The 21,193-nt window shown below is 43.6% G+C and overlaps 1 protein-coding gene across 1 annotated transcript in view; it reads right to left on the bottom strand.

The window, feature by feature from the left end:
• Positions 1 to 21,193, bottom strand: part of KNTC1 (kinetochore associated 1) — a 1,377,837-nt gene that overhangs the window by 1,323,206 nt on the left and 33,438 nt on the right. The window contains exons 3-4 of the mRNA XM_053701768.1: positions 15,181 to 15,301; positions 14,824 to 14,939 (exon numbers count right to left, since the gene is read on the bottom strand). Of these exons, the coding sequence (XP_053557743.1) occupies positions 14,824 to 14,939; positions 15,181 to 15,301 (237 nt within the window). The remainder of the gene's footprint in view (positions 1 to 14,823; positions 14,940 to 15,180; positions 15,302 to 21,193) is intronic.

The following is a 21,193-nucleotide window of genomic DNA, read 5'->3' as shown; positions in this document are numbered from 1 at the left end:
TTGACCCTCCTGGATCAAAGGTAGAATTGTTCGGATAGTCTCCATCTTGAAGATTGGGACTCTAAGAAACTTGTTTAGACTCTTGAGATCTAGAATGGGTCTGAACATTCCCTCTTTTTTGGGAACCACGAAAAGATTTGAGTAAAATCCCTGCCCCTGTTCCAGAATTGGAACGGGACGAATTACTCCCATAATAGAGAGGTCTTTTACACAACGTAAGAACGCCTCTCTTTTTATCTGGTCTACAGACAATAGTGAAAGAAGAAACCTCCCCCTTGGGAGAGAATTTTTGAATTCCAGTTGATACCCTTGGGACACGATTTCCAGTGTCCAGGAGTCCTGAACATCTCTTACCCAAGCCTGGGTAAAGAGAGAAAGTCTGCCCCCTACTAGATCCGGTCCCGGATCGGGGGCCGCCCCTTCATGCTGTCTTGGGAGCAGCAGTGGGCTTCTTGGGTTGTTTACCTTTATTCTGTTTACCCCTCAGCTGCTTTATCCTGAGGTAGGAGATGACCCTTACCTCCCGTAATGTCAGAAATGATTTCTTTCAAGTCAGGCCCAAATAGGGTTTTCCCTTTGAAAGGAATAGCCAAAAGCTTTGACTTAGATGACACATCAGCAGACCAAGGCTTTAACCATAACGCTCTACACGCTAAAATGGCAAATCCGGCTTACTTAGCCGCCAACTTGGCAATCTTAAAGGCGGCGTCCGTAATAAAAGAATTAGCCAGCATAAGAGCCTTAATTATATCTAAAATTTCCTCTAAAAGGAGTCTCAGTCTTAAGAGACTCTTCTAAGGCGTCAAACCAGAAAGCCGCCGCAGTGGTAACTGGTACAATGAAGGCTGTCGGTTGTAAAAGGAAACCCTGATGAATAAATAACTTTTTTAGAAGAACCTCCAATTTCTTATCCAGAGGAGCTTTGAAAGCACAACTGTCCTCAATAGGAATAGTTGTACGCTTAGCCAGGGTAGATATAGCTCCCTCCACCTTAGGGACTGTTTGCCAAGAGTCCCGAACAGTGTCAGATATGGGATACATTTTCTTAAAATTAGGAGAAGGTGAGAACGGTATACCCGGTATTTCCCATTCCCGCGTAATAATTTCCGAGATTCTCTTAGGAACCGGAAAAACATCAGAGTAAGCAGGCACCTCTAAGTATTTGTCCATCTTACACAATTTCTCTGGTGGTACCACAATAGAGTCACAGTCATCCAGAGTCGCTAAAACCTCCCGAAGCAACAGGCGGAGCTGTTCAAGCTTAAATCTAAAGGACATGACGTCCGAATCCGTCTGAGGCAACACACTTCCCGAATCGGAAAGTTCCCCCTCAGACAGAAGTTCCCTGACCCCCAAATCAGATCCCTGTGAGGGTGCATCGGAAATAGACAACAAAGCATCAGAGGTCGCAGTATTCAAATTGACTTCTGTCCTGCTGCGTTTGCCCTGTAACACTGGCAACTTAGATAAAACCTCTGTAAGGGTAGATGAAATAACTGCAGCCATATCCTGCAGAGTAAATGAAGTAGACGCGTTGAAGAACGCGGCGTCGCTTGGGTGGGCGTTAAAGGTTGTGACGCTTGGGGAGAAAGTAGCGGCATACCCTGATTATCATCAGACTGAGAAGCATCCTTAGACATACTTTCCTTAAAGAAAATCTGCTCTTTACATTGTAAGGCCCTTTCAGTACATGAGGGACAAAAAGTAAGAGGGGGTTCCACAATGGCATCTAAACACATAGAACAAGTAGTTTCCTCAAGTTCAGACATGTTAAACAGACTAGCAATAGCAATAATAGTCGTTCTTAGCTTGATATGTTGTACTCTGAAGTCAAAACATATATTAAAAAATTTTGAACTAAAAAGTGTACAGCGCCTTTAAATAATAAAAGCGCAACAATTTTTCTGTTATTAGACAAAACAACGTTTGCAGCAATAAAAAATGCCCTTATGTGCCCAAAATAGCTTAACTTGTTAGGATATATTATATCAATTTATATCAATTGTATCAGATTTATTAATGTATATCAATGTATATCAATTCAGGCCCTGCACCTCGCCACAGCTCTGCTGCGGCGCCTACCTGCCCCCAGATCACACTGAAGGAACGTTCTCAGCCTCTCTGTACCCTACGATTACAAAACAGAACTAGGCCCCCCCGGAGCCTCAGGACCTTGCTACCGATCCAGATAACACACTGCACGGCTGAGCGCGCGAAAATAGGCCCCGCCCACCGTGGGCGTAACTCTTAGCCTAACCGAGACCCGCATGAGTAGATAAAAAAAACATGTCGGCCCCCCATATATTAAGCCATGTGCCCCATTATATACACACTCAGCGCAATAAAGCGCATCTCAGTGAAAAATATCTCCTGCCAAACCAGATATAAACACAGTATAACGATAGCCAGTAACCGCATCTCCCAGCGTCAGCCCACATAGTAAATTTAAAGTGAAATACCAGCACACTATTAAATAATTAAAATAACAGGGAATTCCAGGTACACCATCTCTCCTATAGTGCATACTGATTACCCCATCCCAGCTAGGGAATAATGTCATCCTGTTCTGATGTATCAAGTCTCCCCAGAAACAAAAGACTGAATATACCTCAATGCTGCTTGTAGCATGACACCGTTCTCCACACTGAAGATATTTCTTTACACTACCTTCAGCTGCTCTGTGGGAACCAGTATGGATCTTAGATAACGTTTGCTAAGATCATCAACATCAGGGCAGAAAAAACATAATTTATGCTTACCTGATAAATTCCTTTCTTCTGTAGTGTGATCAGTCCACGGGTCATCATTACTTGTGGGATATTAACTGCTCCCCTACAGGAAGTGCAAGAGGATTCACCCAGCAGAGTTGCTATATAGCTCCTCCCCTCTACGTCACCTCCAGTCATTCGACCAAGGACCAACGAGAAAGGAGAAGCCAAGGGTGTAGTGGTGACTGGAGTATAATTTAAAAAATATTTACCTGCCTTAAAAAAACAGGGCGGGCCGTGGACTGATCACACTACAGAAGAAAGGAATTTATCAGGTAAGCATAAATTATGTTTTCTTCTGTTAAGTGTGATCAGTCCACGGGTCATCATTACTTGTGGGATACCAATACCAAAGCAAAAGTACACGGATGACGGGAGGGATAGGCAGGCTCTTTATACAGAAGGAACCACTGCCTGAAGAACCTTTCTCCCAAAAATAGCCTCCGAGGAAGCAAAAGTGTCAAATTTGTAAAATTTGGAAAAAGTATGAAGCGAAGACCAAGTTGCAGCCTTGCAAATCTGTTCAACAGAGGCCTCATTCTTAAAGGCCCAAGTGGAAGCCACAGCTCTAGTGGAATGAGCTGTAATTCTTTCAGGAGGCTGCTGTCCAGCAGTCTCATAAGCTAAACGAATTATGCTACGAAGCCAAAAAGAGAGAGAGGTAGCAGAAGCTTTTTGACCTCTCCTCTGACCAGAGTAAACGACAAACAGGGAAGACGTTTGTCGAAAATCTTTAGTTGCCTGTAAATAAAATTTAAGGGCACGAACTACATCCAGATTGTGCAAAAGACGTTCCTTCCTCGAAGAAGGATTTGGGCACAAGGATGGAACAACAATCTCCTGATTGATATTCCTGTTAGTTACTACCTTAGGTAAGAACCCAGGTTTAGTACGCAGAACTACCTTATCCGAGTGAAAAATCAAATAAGGAGAATCACAATGTAAGGCTGATAACTCAGAGACTCTTCGAGCCGAGGAAATAGCCATTAAAAATAGAACTTTCCAAGATAACAACTTTATATCAATGGAATGAAGGGGTTCAAACGGAACACCCTGTAAAACGTTAAGAACAAGGTTTAAACTCCATGGTGGAGCCACAGCTTTAAACACAGGTTTAATCCTGGCCAAAGCCTGACAAAAAGCCTGAACGTCTGGAACTTCTGACAGACGCTTGTGTAACAGAATGGACAGAGCTGAGATCTGTCCCTTTAAGGAACTAGCGGATAACCCCTTTTCTAAACCTTCTTGTAGAAAAGACAATATCCTAGGAATCCTAACCTTACTCCAAGAGTAACCTTTGGATTCGCACCAATATAGGTATTTACGCCATATTTTATGGTAAATCTTTCTGGTAACAGGCTTCCTAGCCTGTATTAAGGTATCAATAACTGACTCAGAAAAACCACGCTTTGATAAGATCAAGCGTTCAATTTCCAAGCAGTCCGCTTCAGAGAAGTTAGATTTTGATGTTTGAAAGGACCCTGAATCAGAAGGTCCTGTTTCAGAGGTAACGACCAAGGTGGACAGAATGACATGTCCACCAGATCTGCATACCAAGTCCTGCGTGGCCATGCAGGCGCTATTAGAATCACTGATGCTTTCTCCTGTTTGATTCTGGCAATCAATCGAGGAAGCATCGGGAAAGGTGGAAACACATAAGCCATCCTGAAGGTCCATGGTGCTGTCAAGGCATCTATCAGGACCGCTCCCGGATCCCTGGATCTGGACCCGTAGCGCGGAAGCTTGGCGTTCTGTCGAGACGCCATGAGATCTATCTCTGGTTTGCCCCAACGTCGAAGTATTTGGGCAAAGACCTCTGGATGAAGTTCCCACTCCCCCGGATGAAAAGTCTGACGACTTAAGAAATCCGCCTCCCAGTTCTCCACTCCCGGGATGTGGATTGCAGACAGGTGGCAAGAGTGAGACTCTGCCCAGCGAATTATCTTCGATACTTCCATCATTGCTAGGGAGCTTCTTGTCCCTCCCTGATGGTTGATATAAGCTACAGTCGTGATGTTGTCCGACTGGAACCTGATGAACCCCCGAGTTGTTAACTGGGGCCAAGCCAGAAGAGCATTGAGGACTGCTCTCAATTCCAGAATGTTTATTGGAAGAAAACTCTCCTCCTGATTCCATAGTCCCTGAGCCTTCAGAGAATTCCAGACAGCGCCCCAACCTAGTAGGCTGGCGTCTGTTGTTACAATTGACCAGTCTGGCCTGCTGAATGGCATTCCCCTGGACAGATGTGGCCGATAAAGCCACCATAGAAGAGAATTTCTGGTCTCTTGATTCAGATTTAGAGTGTTGAATGGAATGAAGGACACGGCATGCATTTTGAAGTTTTGTTAACCTGTCCTCTGTCAGGTAAATTTTCATTTCTACAGAATCTATCAGAGTCCCCAGGAAGGGAACTCTTGTGAGTGGAAAGAGAGAACTTTTCTCTTCGTTCACTTTCCATCCATGCGACCTTAGAAATGCCAGTACTATCTCTGTATGAGATTTGGCAGTTTGAAAGCTTGAAGCTTGTATCAGTATGTCGTCTAAGTACGGAGCTACTGAAATTCCTCGCGGGCTTAGTACCGCCAGAAGAGTGCCCAGAACCTTTGTGAAGATTCTTGGAGCCGTAGCCAGTCCGAATGGAAGAGCTACAAACTGGTAATGCCTGTCTAAAAAGGCAAACCTTAGATACCGGTAATGACTTTTGTGAATCGGTATGTGAAGGTAAGCATCCTTTAAATCCACTGTGGTCATGTACTGACCCTCTTGGATCATGGGCAAAAATTGTTCGAATAGTTTCCATCTTGAACGATGGAACTCTTAGGAATTTGTTTAGGATCTTTAAATCCAAGATTGGCCTGAAGGTTCCCTCTTTTTTGGGAACTACAAACAGATTTGAGTAAAACCCTTGTCCTTGTTCCAACCGCGGAACTGGATGGATCACTCCCATTAATAAAAGATCTTGTACGCAGCGTAGAAACGCTTCCTTCTTTGTTAGGTTTGTTGACAACCTTGACAGATGAAATCTCCCTCTTGGGGGAGAGGATTTGAAGTCCAGAAGGTATCCCTGAGATATGATCTCTAACGCCCAGGGATCCTGAACATCTCTTGCCCAAGCCTGGGCGAAGAGGGAAAGTCTGCCCCCCACTAGATCCGGTCCCGGATCGGGGGCCCTCAATTCATGCTGTCTTAGGGGCAGCAGCAGGTTTTCTGGCCTGTTTGCCCCTGTTCCAGGACTGGTTAGGTTTCCAGCCTTGTCTGTAGCGAGCAACAGCTCCTTCCTGTTTTGGTGCAGAGGAAGTTGATGCTGCTCCTGCTTTGAAATTACGAAAGGAACGAAAATTGGACTGTCTAGCCTTGGCTTTGGCCTTGTCCTGAGGCAGGGCATGACCTTTACCTCCTGTAATGTCAGCAATAATCTCTTTCAAGCCGGGCCCGAATAAGGTCTGCCCTTTGAAAGGAATATTAAGCAATTTAGATTTAGACGTAACATCAGCTGACCAGGATTTCAGCCACAGAGCTCTGCGTGTCTGAATGGCGAATCCTGAATTTTTAGCCGCAAGTTTAGTTAAATGTACTACGGCATCTGAAATAAATGAATTAGCTAACTTAAGGAATTTAAGTTTGTGTGTGATGTCATCTAGTGTGGATGATTGAAGTGTCTCTTCCAGAGACTCAAACCAAAATGCTGCTGCAGCCGTGACAGGCGCAATACATGCAAGAGGTTGCAATATAAATCCTTGTTGAACAAACATTTTCTTAAGGTAACCCTCTAATTTTTTATCCATTGGATCTGAAAAAGCACAGCTATCCTCCACTGGGATAGTGGTACGCTTAGCTAAAGTAGAAACTGCTCCCTCCACCTTAGGGACCATTTGCCATAAATCCCGTGTGGCGGCGTCTATTGGAAACATTTTTCTAAATATAGGAGGGGGTGAGAAAGGCACACCGGGTCTATCCCACTCAGTACTCGTCGGTACCGCAAAATATTTATCCAACCTACACATTTTTTCTGGGATTGCAACTGTGTTACAATCATTCAGAGCCGCTAATACCTCCCCTAGTAACACACGGAGGTTCTCAAGCTTAAATTTAAAATTTGAAATGTCTGAGTCCAGTTTATTTGGATCAGAACCGTCACCCACAGAATGAAGCTCTCCGTCTTCACGTTCTGCAAACTGTGACGCAGTATCAGACATGGCCCTTGCATTATCAGCGCACTCTGTTCTCACCCCAGAGTGATCACGTTTACCTCTTAGTTCTGGTAGTTTAGCCAAAACTTCAGTCATAACAGTAGCCATATCTTGTAATGTGATTTGTAATGGCCGCCCAGATGTACTCGGCGCTACAATATCACGCACCTCCTGAGCGGGAGATGCAGGTACTGACACGTGAGGCGAGTTAGCCGGCATAACTCTCCCCTCGTTGTTTGGTGAAATATGTTCAATTTGTACAGATTGACTGTTTTTTAAAGTAGCATCAATACATTTAGTACATAAATTTCTATTGGGCTCCGCTTTGGCATTAACACATATAGCACAGAGATATTCCTCTGAATCAGACATGTTTAACACACTAGCAAATAAACAGCAACTTGGAAATACTTTACAAAGTAATTTACAAATAATATGAAAACGAACTGTGCCTTTAAGAAGCACAGAAAAATATTATAACAGTTAAAATAATTAAGTTATAGCATCAATCTTTGTCAGAATATACAGTTTTAGCAAAGGATTGTTCCCCTCAGCAAATGATAACTAACCCAGGCAGCAGAAAAAAATACACAAATAAACTTTTTTTTTTTTTTTTTTTATCACAGTCAATACAATCAGCACAGCTGTGCTGTAATGATTACTTCCCTCAAAAAAGGCTTTGGAGATCCCTGAACTCTGTAGAGATGAACCGGATCATGCAGGAAGAAAATGAATCTCTGACTGAGTTTTTTCTGATGCATAGTGAAAGCACCAAAATGGCCCCTCCCCCACACACATAACAGTGAGAGGGATCAGTGAACTGCTCTAATTTAAATCAAAACTATTGCCAAGTGGAAAAATAGTGCCCAAAACATTTTTTCACCCAGTACCTCAGAGAAAAACAGAATTTATGTTTACCTGATAAATTTCTTTCTCCAACGGTGTGTCCGGTCCACGGCGTCATCCTTACTTGTGGGATATTCTCTTCCCCAACAGGAAATGGCAAAGAGCCCAGCAAAGCTGGTCACATGATCCCTCCTAGGCTCCGCCTACCCCAGTCATTCGACCGACGTTAAGGAGGAATATTTGCATAGGAGAAACCATATGGTACCGTGGTGACTGTAGTTAAAGAAAATAAAATATCAGACCTGATTAAAAAAACCAGGGCGGGCCGTGGACCGGACACACCGTTGGAGAAAGAAATTTATCAGGTAAACATAAATTCTGTTTTCTCCAACATAGGTGTGTCCGGTCCACGGCGTCATCCTTACTTGTGGGAACCAATACCAAAGCTTTAGGACACGGATGAAGGGAGGGAGCAAATCAGGTCACCTAAATGGAAGGCACCACGGCTTGCAAAACCTTTCTCCCAAAAATAGCCTCAGAAGAAGCAAAAGTATCAAACTTGTAAAATTTGGTAAAAGTGTGCAGTGAAGACCAAGTCGCTGCCCTACATATCTGATCAACAGAAGCCTCGTTCTTGAAGGCCCATGTGGAAGCCACAGCCCTAGTGGAATGAGCTGTGATTCTTTCGGGAGGCTGCCGTCCGGCAGTCTCGTAAGCCAATCTGATGATGCTTTTAATCCAAAAAGAGAGAGAGGTAGAAGTTGCCTTTTGACCTCTCCTTTTACCTGAATAAACAACAAACAAGGAAGATGTTTGTCTAAAATCCTTTGTAGCATCTAAATAGAATTTTAGAGCGCGAACAACATCCAAATTGTGCAACAAACGTTCCTTCTTTGAAACTGGTTTTGGACACAGAGAAGGTACGATAATCTCCTGGTTAATGTTTTTGTTAGAAACAACTTTTGGAAGAAAACCAGGTTTAGTACGTAAAACCACCTTATCTGCATGGAACACCAGATAAGGAGGAGAACACTGCAGAGCAGATAATTCTGAGACTCTTCTAGCAGAAGAAATCGCAACTAAAAACAAAACTTTCCAAGATAATAACTTAATATCAACGGAATGTAAGGGTTCAAACGGAACCCCCTGAAGAACTGAAAGAACTAAATTGAGACTCCAAGGAGGAGTCAAAGGTTTGTAAACAGGCTTGATTCTAACCAGAGCCTGAACAAAGGCTTGAACATCTGGCACAGCTGCCAGCTTTTTGTGAAATAATACCGACAAGGCAGAAATCTGTCCCTTCAGGGAACTTGCAGATAATCCTTTTTCCAATCCTTCTTGAAGGAAGGATAGAATCCTAGGAATCTTAACCTTGTCCCAAGGGAATCCTTTAGATTCACACCAACAGATATATTTTTTCCAAATTTTGTGGTAAATCTTTCTAGTCACAGGCTTTCTGGCCTGAACAAGAGTATCGATAACAGAATCTGAGAATCCTCGCTTCGATAAAATCAAGCGTTCAATCTCCAAGCAGTCAGCTGGAGTGAAACCAGATTCGGATGTTCGAACGGACCCTGAACAAGAAGGTCTCGTCTCAAAGGTAGCTTCCAAGGTGGAGCCGATGACATATTCACCAGATCTGCATACCAAGTCCTGCGTGGCCACGCAGGAGCTATCAAGATCACCGACGCCCTCTCCTGCTTGATCCTGGCTATCAGCCTGGGGATGAGAGGAAATGGCGGGAACACATAAGCTAGTTTGAAGGTCCAAGGTGCCACTAGTGCATCCACTAGAGCCGCCTTGGGATCCCTGGATCTGGCCCCGTAGCAAGGAACCTTGAAGTTCTGACGAGAGGCCATCAGATCCATGTCTGGAATGCCCCACAGGTGAGTGACTTGGGCAAAGATTTCCGGATGGAGTTCCCACTCCCCCGGATGCAATGTCTGCCGACTCAGAAAATCCGCTTCCCAATTTTCCACTCCTGGGATGTGGATAGCAGACAGGTGGCAGGAGTGAGACTCCGCCCAAAGAATAATTTTGGTTACTTCTTCCATCGCTAGGGAACTCCTTGTTCCCCCCTGATGGTTGATGTACGCAACAGTCGTCATGTTGTCTGATTGAAACCGTATGAACCTGGTCCTCGCAAGCTGGGGCCAGGCCTGGAGAGCATTGAATATCGCTCTCAGTTCCAGAATATTTATCGGTAGAAGAGATTCTTCCCGAGACCAAAGACCCTGAGCTTTCAGGGATCCCCAGACCGCGCCCCAGCCTATCAGACTGGCGTCGGTCGTGACAATGACCCACTCTGGTCTGTGGAACATCATCCCTTGAGACAGATTGTCCAGGGACAGCCACCAACGGAGTGAGTCTCTGGTCCTCTGATTTACTTGTATCTTCGGAGACAAGTCTGTATAGTCCCCATTCCACTGACTGAGCATGCACAGTTGTAATGGTCTTAGATGAATGCGCGCAAAAGGAACTATGTCCATCGCCGCCACCATCAACCCGATCACTTCCATGCACTGAGCTATGGAAGGAAGAGGAACGGAATGAAGTATCCGACAAGAGTCCAGAAGCTTTGTTTTTCTGGCCTCTGTTAGAAAGATCCTCATTTCTAAGGAGTCTATAATTGTTCCCAAGAAGGGAACCCTTGTTGACGGGGAGAGAACTCTTTTCCACGTTCACTTTCCAGCCGTGAGATCTGAGAAAGGCCAGGACAATGTCCGTGTGAGCCTTTGCTTGAGGAAGGGACGACGCTTGAATCAGAATGTCGTCCAGGTAAGGTACTACTGCAATGCCCCTTGGTCTTAGCACCGCTAGAAGGGACCCTAGTACCTTTGTGAAAATCCTTGGAGCAGTGGCTAATCCGAAAGGAAGCGCCACGAACTGGTAATGTTTGTCCAGGAATGCAAACCTTAGGAACCGATGATGTTCCTTGTGGATAGGAATATGTAGATACGCATCCTTTAAATCCACCGTGGTCATGAATTGACCTTCCTGGATGGAAGGAAGGATAGTTCGAATGGTTTCCATCTTGAACGATGGGACCTTGAGAAATTTGTTTAAGATCTTGAGATCTAGGATTGGTCTGAACGTTCCCTCTTTTTTGGGAACTATGAACAGATTGGAGTAGAACCCCATCCCTTGTTCTCTTAATGGAACAGGATGAATCACTCCCATTTTTAACAGGTCTTCTACACAATGTAAGAACGCCTGTCTTTTTATGTGGTCTGAAGACAACTGCGACCTGTGGAACCTCCCCCTTGGGGGAAGTCCCTTGAATTCCAGAAGATAACCCTGGGAGACTATTTCTAGCGCCCAGGGATCCAGAACATCTCTTGCCCAAGCCTGAGCGAAGAGAGAGAGTCTGCCCCCCACCAGATCCGGTCCCGGATCGGGGGCCAATATTTCATGCTGTCTTGGTAGCAGTGGCAGGTTTCTTGGCCTGCTTTCCCTTGTTCCAGCCTTGCATTGGTCTCCAAGCTGGCTTGGCCTGAGAAGTATTACCCTCTTGCTTAGAGGACGTAGCACCTTGGGCTGGTCCGTTTTTACGAAAGGGACGAAAATTAGGTCTATTTTTTGCCTTGAAAGGCCGATCCTGAGGAAGGGCGTGGCCCTTACCCCCAGTGATATCAGAGATAATCTCTTTCAAGTCAGGACCAAACAACGTTTTCCCCTTGAAAGGAATGTTTAGTAGCTTGTTCTTGGAAGACGCATCAGCCGACCAAGATTTCAACCAAAGCGCTCTGCGCGCCACAATAGCAAACCCAGAGTTCTTAGCCGCTAACTTAGCCAATTGCAAAGAGGCGTCTAGAGTGAAAGAATTAGCCAATTTGAGAGCATTGATTCTGTCCATAATCTCCTCATAAGGAGGAGAGTCACTATCGAGCACCTTAAGCAGTTCATCAAACCAGAAATATGCGGCAGTAGTGACAGGGACAATGCATGAAATGGGTTGTAGAAGGTAACCCTGCTGAACAAACATCTTTTTAAGCAAACCTTCTAATTTTTTATCCATAGGATCTTTGAAAGCACAACTATCCTCTATGGGAATAGTGGTGCGTTTGTTTAAAGTAGAAACCGCTCCCTCGACCTTGGGGACTGACTGCCATAAGTCCTTTCTGGGGTCGACCATAGGAAACAATTTTTTAAATATGGGGGGAGGGACGAAAGGAATACCGGGCCTTTCCCATTCTTTATTAACAATGTCCGCCACCCGCTTGGGTATAGGAAAAGCTTCTGGGAGCCCCGGCACCTCTAGGAACTTGTCCATTTTACATAGTTTCTCTGGGATGACTAAATTTTCACAATCATCCAGAGTGGATAATACCTCCTTAAGCAAAATGCGGAGATGTTCCAATTTAAATTTAAATGTAATCACATCAGATTCAGCCTGCTGAGAAATGTTCCCTAAATCAGTAATTTCTCCCTCAGACAAAACCTCCCTGGCCCCCTCAGATTGGGTTAGGGGCCCTTCAGAGATATTAATATCAGCGTCGTCATGCTCTTCAGTAACTAAAACAGAGCAGCCACGCTTACGCTGACAAGGGTTCATTTTGGCTAAAATGTTTTTGACAGAATTATCCATTACAGCCGTTAATTGTTGCATAGTAAGGAGTATTGGCGCGCTAGATGTACTAGGGGCCTCCTGAGTGGGCAAGACTCGTGTAGACGAAGGAGGGAATGATGCAGTACCATGCTTACTCCCCTCACTTGAGGAATCATCTTGGGCATCATTGTCATTATCACATAAATCACATTTATTTAAATGAATAGGAATTCTGGCTTCCCCACATTCAGAACACAGTCTATCTGGTAGTTCAGACATGTTAAACAGGCATAAACTTGATCAGAAAGTACAAAAAACGTTTTAAAATAAAACCGTTACTGTCACTTTAAATTTTAAACTGAACACACTTTATTACTGCAATTGCGAAAAAACATGAAGGAATTGTTCAAAATTCACCAAATTTTCACCACAGCGTCTTAAAGCCTTGAAAATATTGCACACCAATTTTGGAAGCTTTAACCCTTAAAATAACGGAACCGGAGCCGTTTTAAGCTTTAAACCCCTTTACAGTCCCTGGTATCTGCTTTGCTGAGACCCAACCAAACCCAAAGGGGAATACGATACCAAATGACGCCTTCTGAAGTCTTTTATAAGTATCAGAGCTCCTCTCACATGCGACTGCATGCCATGCCTCTCAAAAAACAAGTGCGCAACACCGGCGCGAAAATGAGACTCTGCCTATGCTTTGGGAAGCCCCTAAAGAATAAGGTGTCTAAAACAGTGCCTGCCGATATTATTATATCAAAATACCCAGATAAAATGATTCCTCAAGGCTAAATATGTGTTAATAATCAATCGATTTAGCCCAGAAAAAGTCTACAGTTTAAATAAGCCCTTGTGAAGCCCTTATTTACAATCGTAATAAACATGGCTTACCGGATCCCATAGGGAAAATGACAGCTTCCAGCATTACATCGTCTTGTTAGAATGTGTCATACCTCAAGCAGCAAGGGACTGCAAACTGTTCCCCCAACTGAAGTTAATTGCTCTCAACAGTCCTGTGTGGAACAGCCATGGATTTTAGTTACGGTTGCTAAAATCATTTTCCTCATACAAACAGAATTCTTCATCTCTTTTCTGTTTCTGAGTAAATAGTACGTACCAGCACTATTTGAAAATAACAAACTCTTGATTGAATAATGAAAAACTACAGTTAAACACTAAAAAACTCTAAGCCATCTCCGTGGAGATGTTGCCTGTACAACGGCAAAGAGAATGACTGGGGTAGGCGGAGCCTAGGAGGGATCATGTGACCAGCTTTGCTGGGCTCTTTGCCATTTCCTGTTGGGGAAGAGAATATCCCACAAGTAAGGATGACGCCGTGGACCGGACACACCTATGTTGGAGAAATAACGTTTTTACATGCCAGCAAAAAAACGTTTTACCTCAATAATTAATTGTCATTTAAAACCTATTGCAAGTCCCTGCAAATTAGGTTAAGTCTATGTATACAGTCTAAAAACCAGAGAAGTATAAAATATACATACATGACAGCCTGATATCAGCTACATCTACTGCATTCAAGGCTGGGTTTACATTATAACGGTATGGCAGGATTTTCTCATCAATTCCATGTCAGAAAATAATAAACTGCTACATACCTCTTTGCTGATTAATCTGCCTGCTGTCCCCTGATCTGAAGTTTGCCTCTCCTCAGATGGCCGAGAAACAGCAATATGATCTTAACTACTCCGGCTAAAATCATAGAAAAAAACTCAGGTAGATTCTTCTTCAAATTCTACCAGAGAAGGAATAACACACTCCGGTGCTATTATAAAACAACAAACTTTTGATTGAAGATATAAAAACTAAATATATCACCATAGTCCTCTCACACATCCTATCTAGTCGTTGGGTGCAAGAGAATGACTGGAGGTGACGTAGAGGGGAGGAGCTATATAGCAACTCTGCTGGGTGAATCCTCTTGCACTTCCTGTAGGGGAGCAGTTAATATCCCACAAGTAATGATGACCCGTGGACTGATCACACTTAACAGAAGAAATAAAATGTCTCCACTCCTCTTGGGAAGTTATAGACTGACGATTTCTCCCTGAGAAAAATAGTACTCACTGGCACCATTTTAAAATAAAAAACTTCTTGATTGAAGAATCTAAACTAACACCTCACTTTACCTCTTCCTATCACTAACACAGGCAAAGAGAATGACTGGAGTGGGAGGGAAGGGAGGAGCTATATATACAGCTCTGCTGTGGTGCTCTTTGCCACTTCCTGGTAACCAGGAGGCGTAATCCCACAAGTAAGGATTAAATCCGTGGACTCGTCATATCTTGTAAAAGAAACACTATACAGCATCAGCTATGCTAATTATTTTCAAATATACATTTATACAAATGTATATAAAAACAGTGATAACACATTTGTAATTTAAAATATAGCACAATTAAGAGATTATGAGATTACTTAATTTCAGTATGTAAAAGGTGCTTACTTTAGTAATCAAAGTTTTCCTTGACAGTACATGGATAAGGTGAATATTCCCATTTCTTTCTCCAACCACGAGAAACTTCCCTTCACAGCACAGACCAACAACATCAACTTCAGTATCTAATAATAAAATAAAATAAATACTAATACATAGCATATGCCAGTAATAGAAAGGTTTCCTTTATAGATAAAATGATTCAAGAGTTCAAAACACTAAGAAAAAACAAGTGTATGAACGACTTAAAAATCTTTAGCTTTAAGAAAATTAATGTGATGAGCTACAGACACCAGACTTTATCAAAAAGTACAGATGATGTGGTATATATGGTACTAGAATTACAAAACAAGATAGTAAACTTACCAAACTGTATTTGCAGCTGTAATGACTGGCAAATACTATCAAGAAGAGATACATGTCTGTCCACTACAATTATGCACCCTTCACTAGAATTGCAGGCAAAAAGTTTTGGATTGAGTGACACCTTCAGAAAATGGAAAAACAAAGATAAATTTTAAAAAAGCCCCAAATATGCTTTAGTAAATAATTTTTAACATGGCTAGATATATCATGAATAGAAGGTATATGCTCAATTTTATTTTTGTGGGTAATCTTCATTAATCAACGTTTTACAGAACAATGCAAGACATATTATAGTAGTACTTTCTATATGTTGTAGCCTAGGCATTAAAGGAAGCCTATCACATGAAATATATGTTCTTTAAAAATAAATCAGCCATATCAGTGTCGATTTCTAAGTGACTATATAAACACTTTTATCAGTAATTTTAGAAAGACAGTTTAGATTTAAAACAGCATGGATAACAATCTAATGCAAAATTATCCAGCTTTCCAAACATTTCTTAACAAATTCGCCATGCCTTGATCTACTGTTAAAAGCATAAAATAATTCACATAAGCAAAGCACAGTTACTATAAGTAACTGAGGAACACTGATCACTTCATGCTAGGGATAGAGACTGGGGCACACTAGAGAGCAAGTTTGCATGCTTGATTGAAAATGTCTGTAGCCAATGAGATCAATGAAAGCCTAAAATTAACAAGGAAGATGAGAGTATCTGGTTACCATCCACAGGACAGGAAGAAAGGGGAAAAAAAAGCTTGTGATAGCTGAAAAGGAGGCTTATATATGTTAAAAAACAAAATTTATGCTTTCTCTCTTGTGGTGTATCCAGTCCACGGGTTCATCCATTACTTGTGGGATATTCTCCTTCCCAACAGGAAGTTGCAAGAGGACACCCACAGCAGAGCTGTCTATATAGCTCCTCCCCTAACTGCCACCCCCAGTCATTCGACCGAAGACAAGCAAGAAAAAAGGAGAAACTATAGGGTGCAGTGGTGACTGTAGTTTAAAAATAAAAAACACCTGCCTTAAAGTGACAGGGCGGGCCGTGGACTGGATACACCACAAGAGAAAGAAATTTATCAGGTAAGCATAAATTTTGTTTTCTCTTGTAAGGTGTATCCAGTCCACGGGTTCATCCATTACTTGTGGGATACCAATACCAAAGCTTTAGGACACGGATGAAGGGAGGGACAAGGCAGGTACTTAAACGGAAGGCACCACTGCCTGTAAGACCTTTCTTGCCGAATCCTTTTGGCCTCTCCTCTTTCCAGAGTAGACAACAAACAATGCAGATGTTTGACGAAAATCCTTAGTAGCTTGCAAATAAAACTTTAAAGCACGAACCACGTCAAGATTATGTAACAGACGTTCCTTCTTTGAAGAAGGATTAGGACACAGTGACGGAACAACAATCTCCTGATTGATACTCCTATTAGATACTACCTTAGGAAGAAACCCAGGTTTGGTCCGCAAAACTACCTTATCTGCATGGAAAATCAGATAAGGTGAATCACACTGCAAGGCAGATAACTCTGAAACTCTTCGAGCCGAAGAGATAGCTACTAAAAACAGAACTTTCCAAGATAAAAGCTTGATATCTATGGAATGCAAGGGTTCAAACGGAACCCCTTGAAGAACCTTAAGAACTAAATTTAAACTCCATGGTGGAGCAACAGGTTTAAACACAGGCCTGATTCTAACCAAAGCCTGACAAAACTCCTGAACGTCTGGAACGTCAGCCAGGCGCTTGTGCAAAAGGATAGACAGAGCAGAAATCTGTCCCTTTAAGGAACTAGCCGATAATCCCTTTTCCAATCCTTCTTGGAGAAAAGATAGTATCCTAGGAATCCTGACCTTACTCCACGAGTAACCCTTGGATTCACACCAATGAAGATATTTAAACCATATCTTATGATAGATTTTCCTGGTGACAGGCTTTCGAGCCTGAATCAAGGTATCTATGACCGATTCGGAGAAACCACGCTTTGATAAAACCAAGCGTTCAATCTCCAAGCAGTCAGACGCAGAGAAACTAGATTTGGATGCTTGAAAGGACCTTGTAGCAGAAGGTCCTGCCTCAGCGGCAGAGTCCATGGTGGGAAGGATGACATGTCCACCAGATCTGCATACCAGCGTGGCCACGCAGGTGCTATCAAAATCACCGAAGCTCTCTCCTGCTTGATCTTGGCAATTAGACGAGGGAGGAGAGGAAATGGTGGAAACACATAAGCCAGGCTGAAGGACCAGGGCGCTGCTAGAGCATCTATCAGCGTCGCCTGGGGATCCCTTGACCTGGACCCGTAACGAGGAAGCTTGGCGTTCTGACGAGACGCCATCAGATCCAGTACTGGTTTGCCCCATAGATGAATCAGCTGGGCAAAAACCTCCGGATGGAGCTCCCACTCCCCCAGATGAAAAGTCTGCCGACTTAGAAAATCCGCCTCCCAGTTCTCTACTCCTGGGATATGGATAGCTGAGAGATGGCAAGAGTGAATCTCTGCCCATAGAATTATCTTGGAAACCTCCATCATGGCCAGGGGGCTCCTTGTTCCCCCCTGATGGTTGATATAGGCTACAGTCGTGATATTGTCCGACTGAAATCTGATGAACTTGGCCACAGCTAGTTGAGGCCAAGCCTGAAGAGCATTGAATATCGCTCTTAGTTCCAGAATGTTTATCGGAAGGAGGGCTTCCTTCTGAGTCCACGAACCCTGAGCCTTCAGGGAGTTACAGACTGCGCCCCAGCCCAGAAGGCTGGCATCTGTCGTCACTATAGTCCACTCTGGCCTGCGGAAACTCATTCCCCTGGACAGATGGACCCGAGATAACCACCAGAGAAGAGAATTCCTGGTCTCTTGATCTAGATCTAACAGAGGAGACAAATCTGTGTAGTCCCCATTCCACTGGTTGAGCATGCAAAGTTGCAGTGGTCTGAGATGTAGGCGGGCAAACTGAACTATGTCCATTGCCGCTACCATTAGGCCGATCATTTCCATACACTGAGCCATTGATGGCCGAGGAGTGGAATGAAGAACACGGCAAGAGGTTAGAAGCTTTGATATTCTGACTTCTGTCAGAAAAAAATTCATTTCTACTGAATCTATTAGAGTTCCTAGGAAGGAAACTCTTGTGAGAGGAGAGAGAGAACTCTTTTCTATGTTCACTTTCCACCCATGAGACCTCAGAAAGGCCAGAACAATGTCCGTATGGGACTTGGCGATTTGAAGAGTCGACGCCTGAATCAGAATGTCGTCTAGCTAAAGGGCTACCGCTATGCCCCTCGGCATTAGAACGGCCAGAAGGGACCCTAGAACCTTCGTAAAGATTCTTGGTGCCGTGGCTAACCCAAAGGGAAGAGCCACAAACTGGTAATGCCTGTCTAGGAAGGCAAACCTGAGGAACTGATGATGATCTCTGTGAATCGGAATGTGGAGATAGGTATCCTTTAAATCCACTGTAGTCATAAATTTACCCTCCTGAATCATAGGGAGGATGGTTCGGATTGTTTCCATCTTGAAGGATGGGACCCTGAGAAATTTGTTTAGGATCTTGAGATCCAAGATAGGTCTGAAAGTTCCCTCTTTTTTGGGAACTATAAACAGATTTGAATAGAAGCCCAGCCCCTGTTCCTCTCTTGGAACTGGGTGGATCACTCCCATAACCAGTAGGTCTTGAACGCAACGTAAGAATGCCTCTCTTTTTATCTGGTTTACAGATAGTTGTGAGAGATGAAATCTCCCCTTTGGAGATGACCCTTTGAATTCCAGAAGATATCCCTGGGAAACAATCTCTAGCGCCCAGGGATCCTGGACGTCTCTTGCCCAAGCCTGGGCGGAGAGAAAGACTGCCCCCCACTAGATCCGGTCCCGGATCGGGGGCTACTCCTTCATGCTGTCTTAGAGGCAGCCGCAGGCTTCTTGGCCTGCTTCCCCTTGCTCCAAGCCTGGTTAGGTCTCCAGACTGGTTTGGACTGGGCAAAATTTCCCTCTTGTTTTGCATTAGAGGAAGTTGAAGCTGCGCCACTCTTGAAGTATCGAAAAGAACGAAAATTATTCTATTTGGTCCTTAACTTATTGGACCTATCCTGAGGAAGGGCGGGGCCTTTTCCTCCATTAATATCAGCAATGATCTCCTTCAGACCAGGCCCGAATAGGGTCTGTCCCTTGAAGGGGATGTTAAGAAATTTAGACTTTGAAGTAACGTCTGCTGACCAGGACTTAAGCCATAGCGCCCTACGCGCCAAAATGGCAAAGCCTGAATTCTTAGCCGTTAGTTTGGTTAACTGAAAAACGGCGTCACAAATAAAGGAATTAGCTAACTTAAGAGCTTTAATCCTGTCTAAAATATTGTCTAACGGGGTCTCTACCTGCAGAGCCTCCTCGAGAGACTCGAACCAAAAAGCCGCTGCAGCAGTAACTGGGGCTATGCATGCAAGAGGCTGGAGGATAAAACCTTGATGTATAAAATTTTTCTTAAGGAGGCCCTCCAATTGTTTATCCATAGGATCTAGGAAAGCACAACTGTCCTCGACGGGGATAGTTGTACGCTTAGCTAGGGTAGAGACTGCTCCCTCCACCTTAGGGACCGTCTGCCACGAGTCCCGCATGGCGGCATCTATGGGAAACATCTTTTTGAAAGCAGGAGGGGGAGAGAACGGCACACCTGGTCTATCCCATTCCTTAGTAATAATTTCCGAAAACCTCTTAGGGACTGGAAAAACATCAGTGTAAACAGGCACTGCAAAGTATTTGTCCATTTTACACAATTTCTCTGGAAACACAATGGGGTCACAGTCATCCAGAGTCGCTAAAACCTCCCTAAGCAATAAGCGGAGGTGTTCAAGCTTAAATTTAAACGCTGTCATTTCAGAATCAGGCTGAAGTAACGCCCTCCCTGAGTCTGAAGGGTCACCCACAGATAGAAGCTCACCTGCCTCGGCTTCTGAGCATTGTGAGGGTATATCGGACATAGGCAATAAAGCGTCAGAAAGCTCTGTATTAGTTCTAGCCCCAGAGCTGTCTCGCTTTCCTTGTAACCTTGGCAGTTTGGAAAATACCTCTGTGAGGGTATTATTCATAACTGCCGCTATGTCCCGCAAGGTAAACGAATTAGACGCGCTAGATGTACTTGGCGTCACTTGAGCGGGAGTTATAAGTTCTGACACATGGGGAGAGTTAGATGGCATAATCTCCCTTTTTTTAGTCAGAAAATCCCCTGGAGATAAATCTTTAAGTGCCATAATATGGTCTTTATAGTTTATAGAAATTTCAGTACATTTGGTACACATTCTAAGAGGGGGTTCCACCATGGCTTCAAAACATATTGAACAAGGAGTTTCCTCTATGTCAGACATGTTTAACAGACTAGTAATGAGACAAGCAAGCTTGGAAAACACTTTAATAAAGGTAAAACAGCAATTAAACAAAAACGTTACTGTGTCTTTAAGAGAAAAAAAACTAACACTTAAACTGCAAAACAGTGAAAAAATAAAGCAAATTCTTTGAAATTTTTACAGTGTGTGTAAGGGACTAAAGCAGCATTGCACCCACTTGCAAATGGATGATTAACCCCTTAGGCCCCAAACCGGATTGAAAAACGTTAAGACAGTTGAGCACCCTGCCACAGCTCTGCTGAGGCTCCTACCTGCCCACAAATACGATTCTGTGCAGAAATAAACCCCTTGTAATGGTCCTCAGGTGTCAGAGGACTCCTTTAGGGAAGCTGGATGTCTCAGTCTGAATAAAAACTGCGCATTTAGAGCGCTAAAATAGGCCCCTCCCACCATGTACTGGATGCCAGAGGCCTTAAGAAAGTACTCCTAGGAGTGCCTGATTAGCCATGTGGAAACTAGGCCCCAAATAAAGAGTTATCTCCCTCAGAGAAAAAAACATCCTATTTTTAAAATCATGTAAACGTTTTGTCCCTAAGTAATATAAGTATTAACATGAGTATTGCCCTGTTCTGTAAGCATGATCCCAGTTGCTGTTAAATCACTGTATCAGGCTTACC

Source organism: Bombina bombina, chromosome 2 (assembly GCF_027579735.1).
Source record: "Bombina bombina isolate aBomBom1 chromosome 2, aBomBom1.pri, whole genome shotgun sequence".
NCBI lineage: Eukaryota > Metazoa > Chordata > Amphibia > Anura > Bombinatoridae > Bombina > Bombina bombina.
The sequence above is the reverse complement of the archived record's forward strand: the minus strand, read 5'-3'. Positions and strand labels throughout refer to the sequence as shown.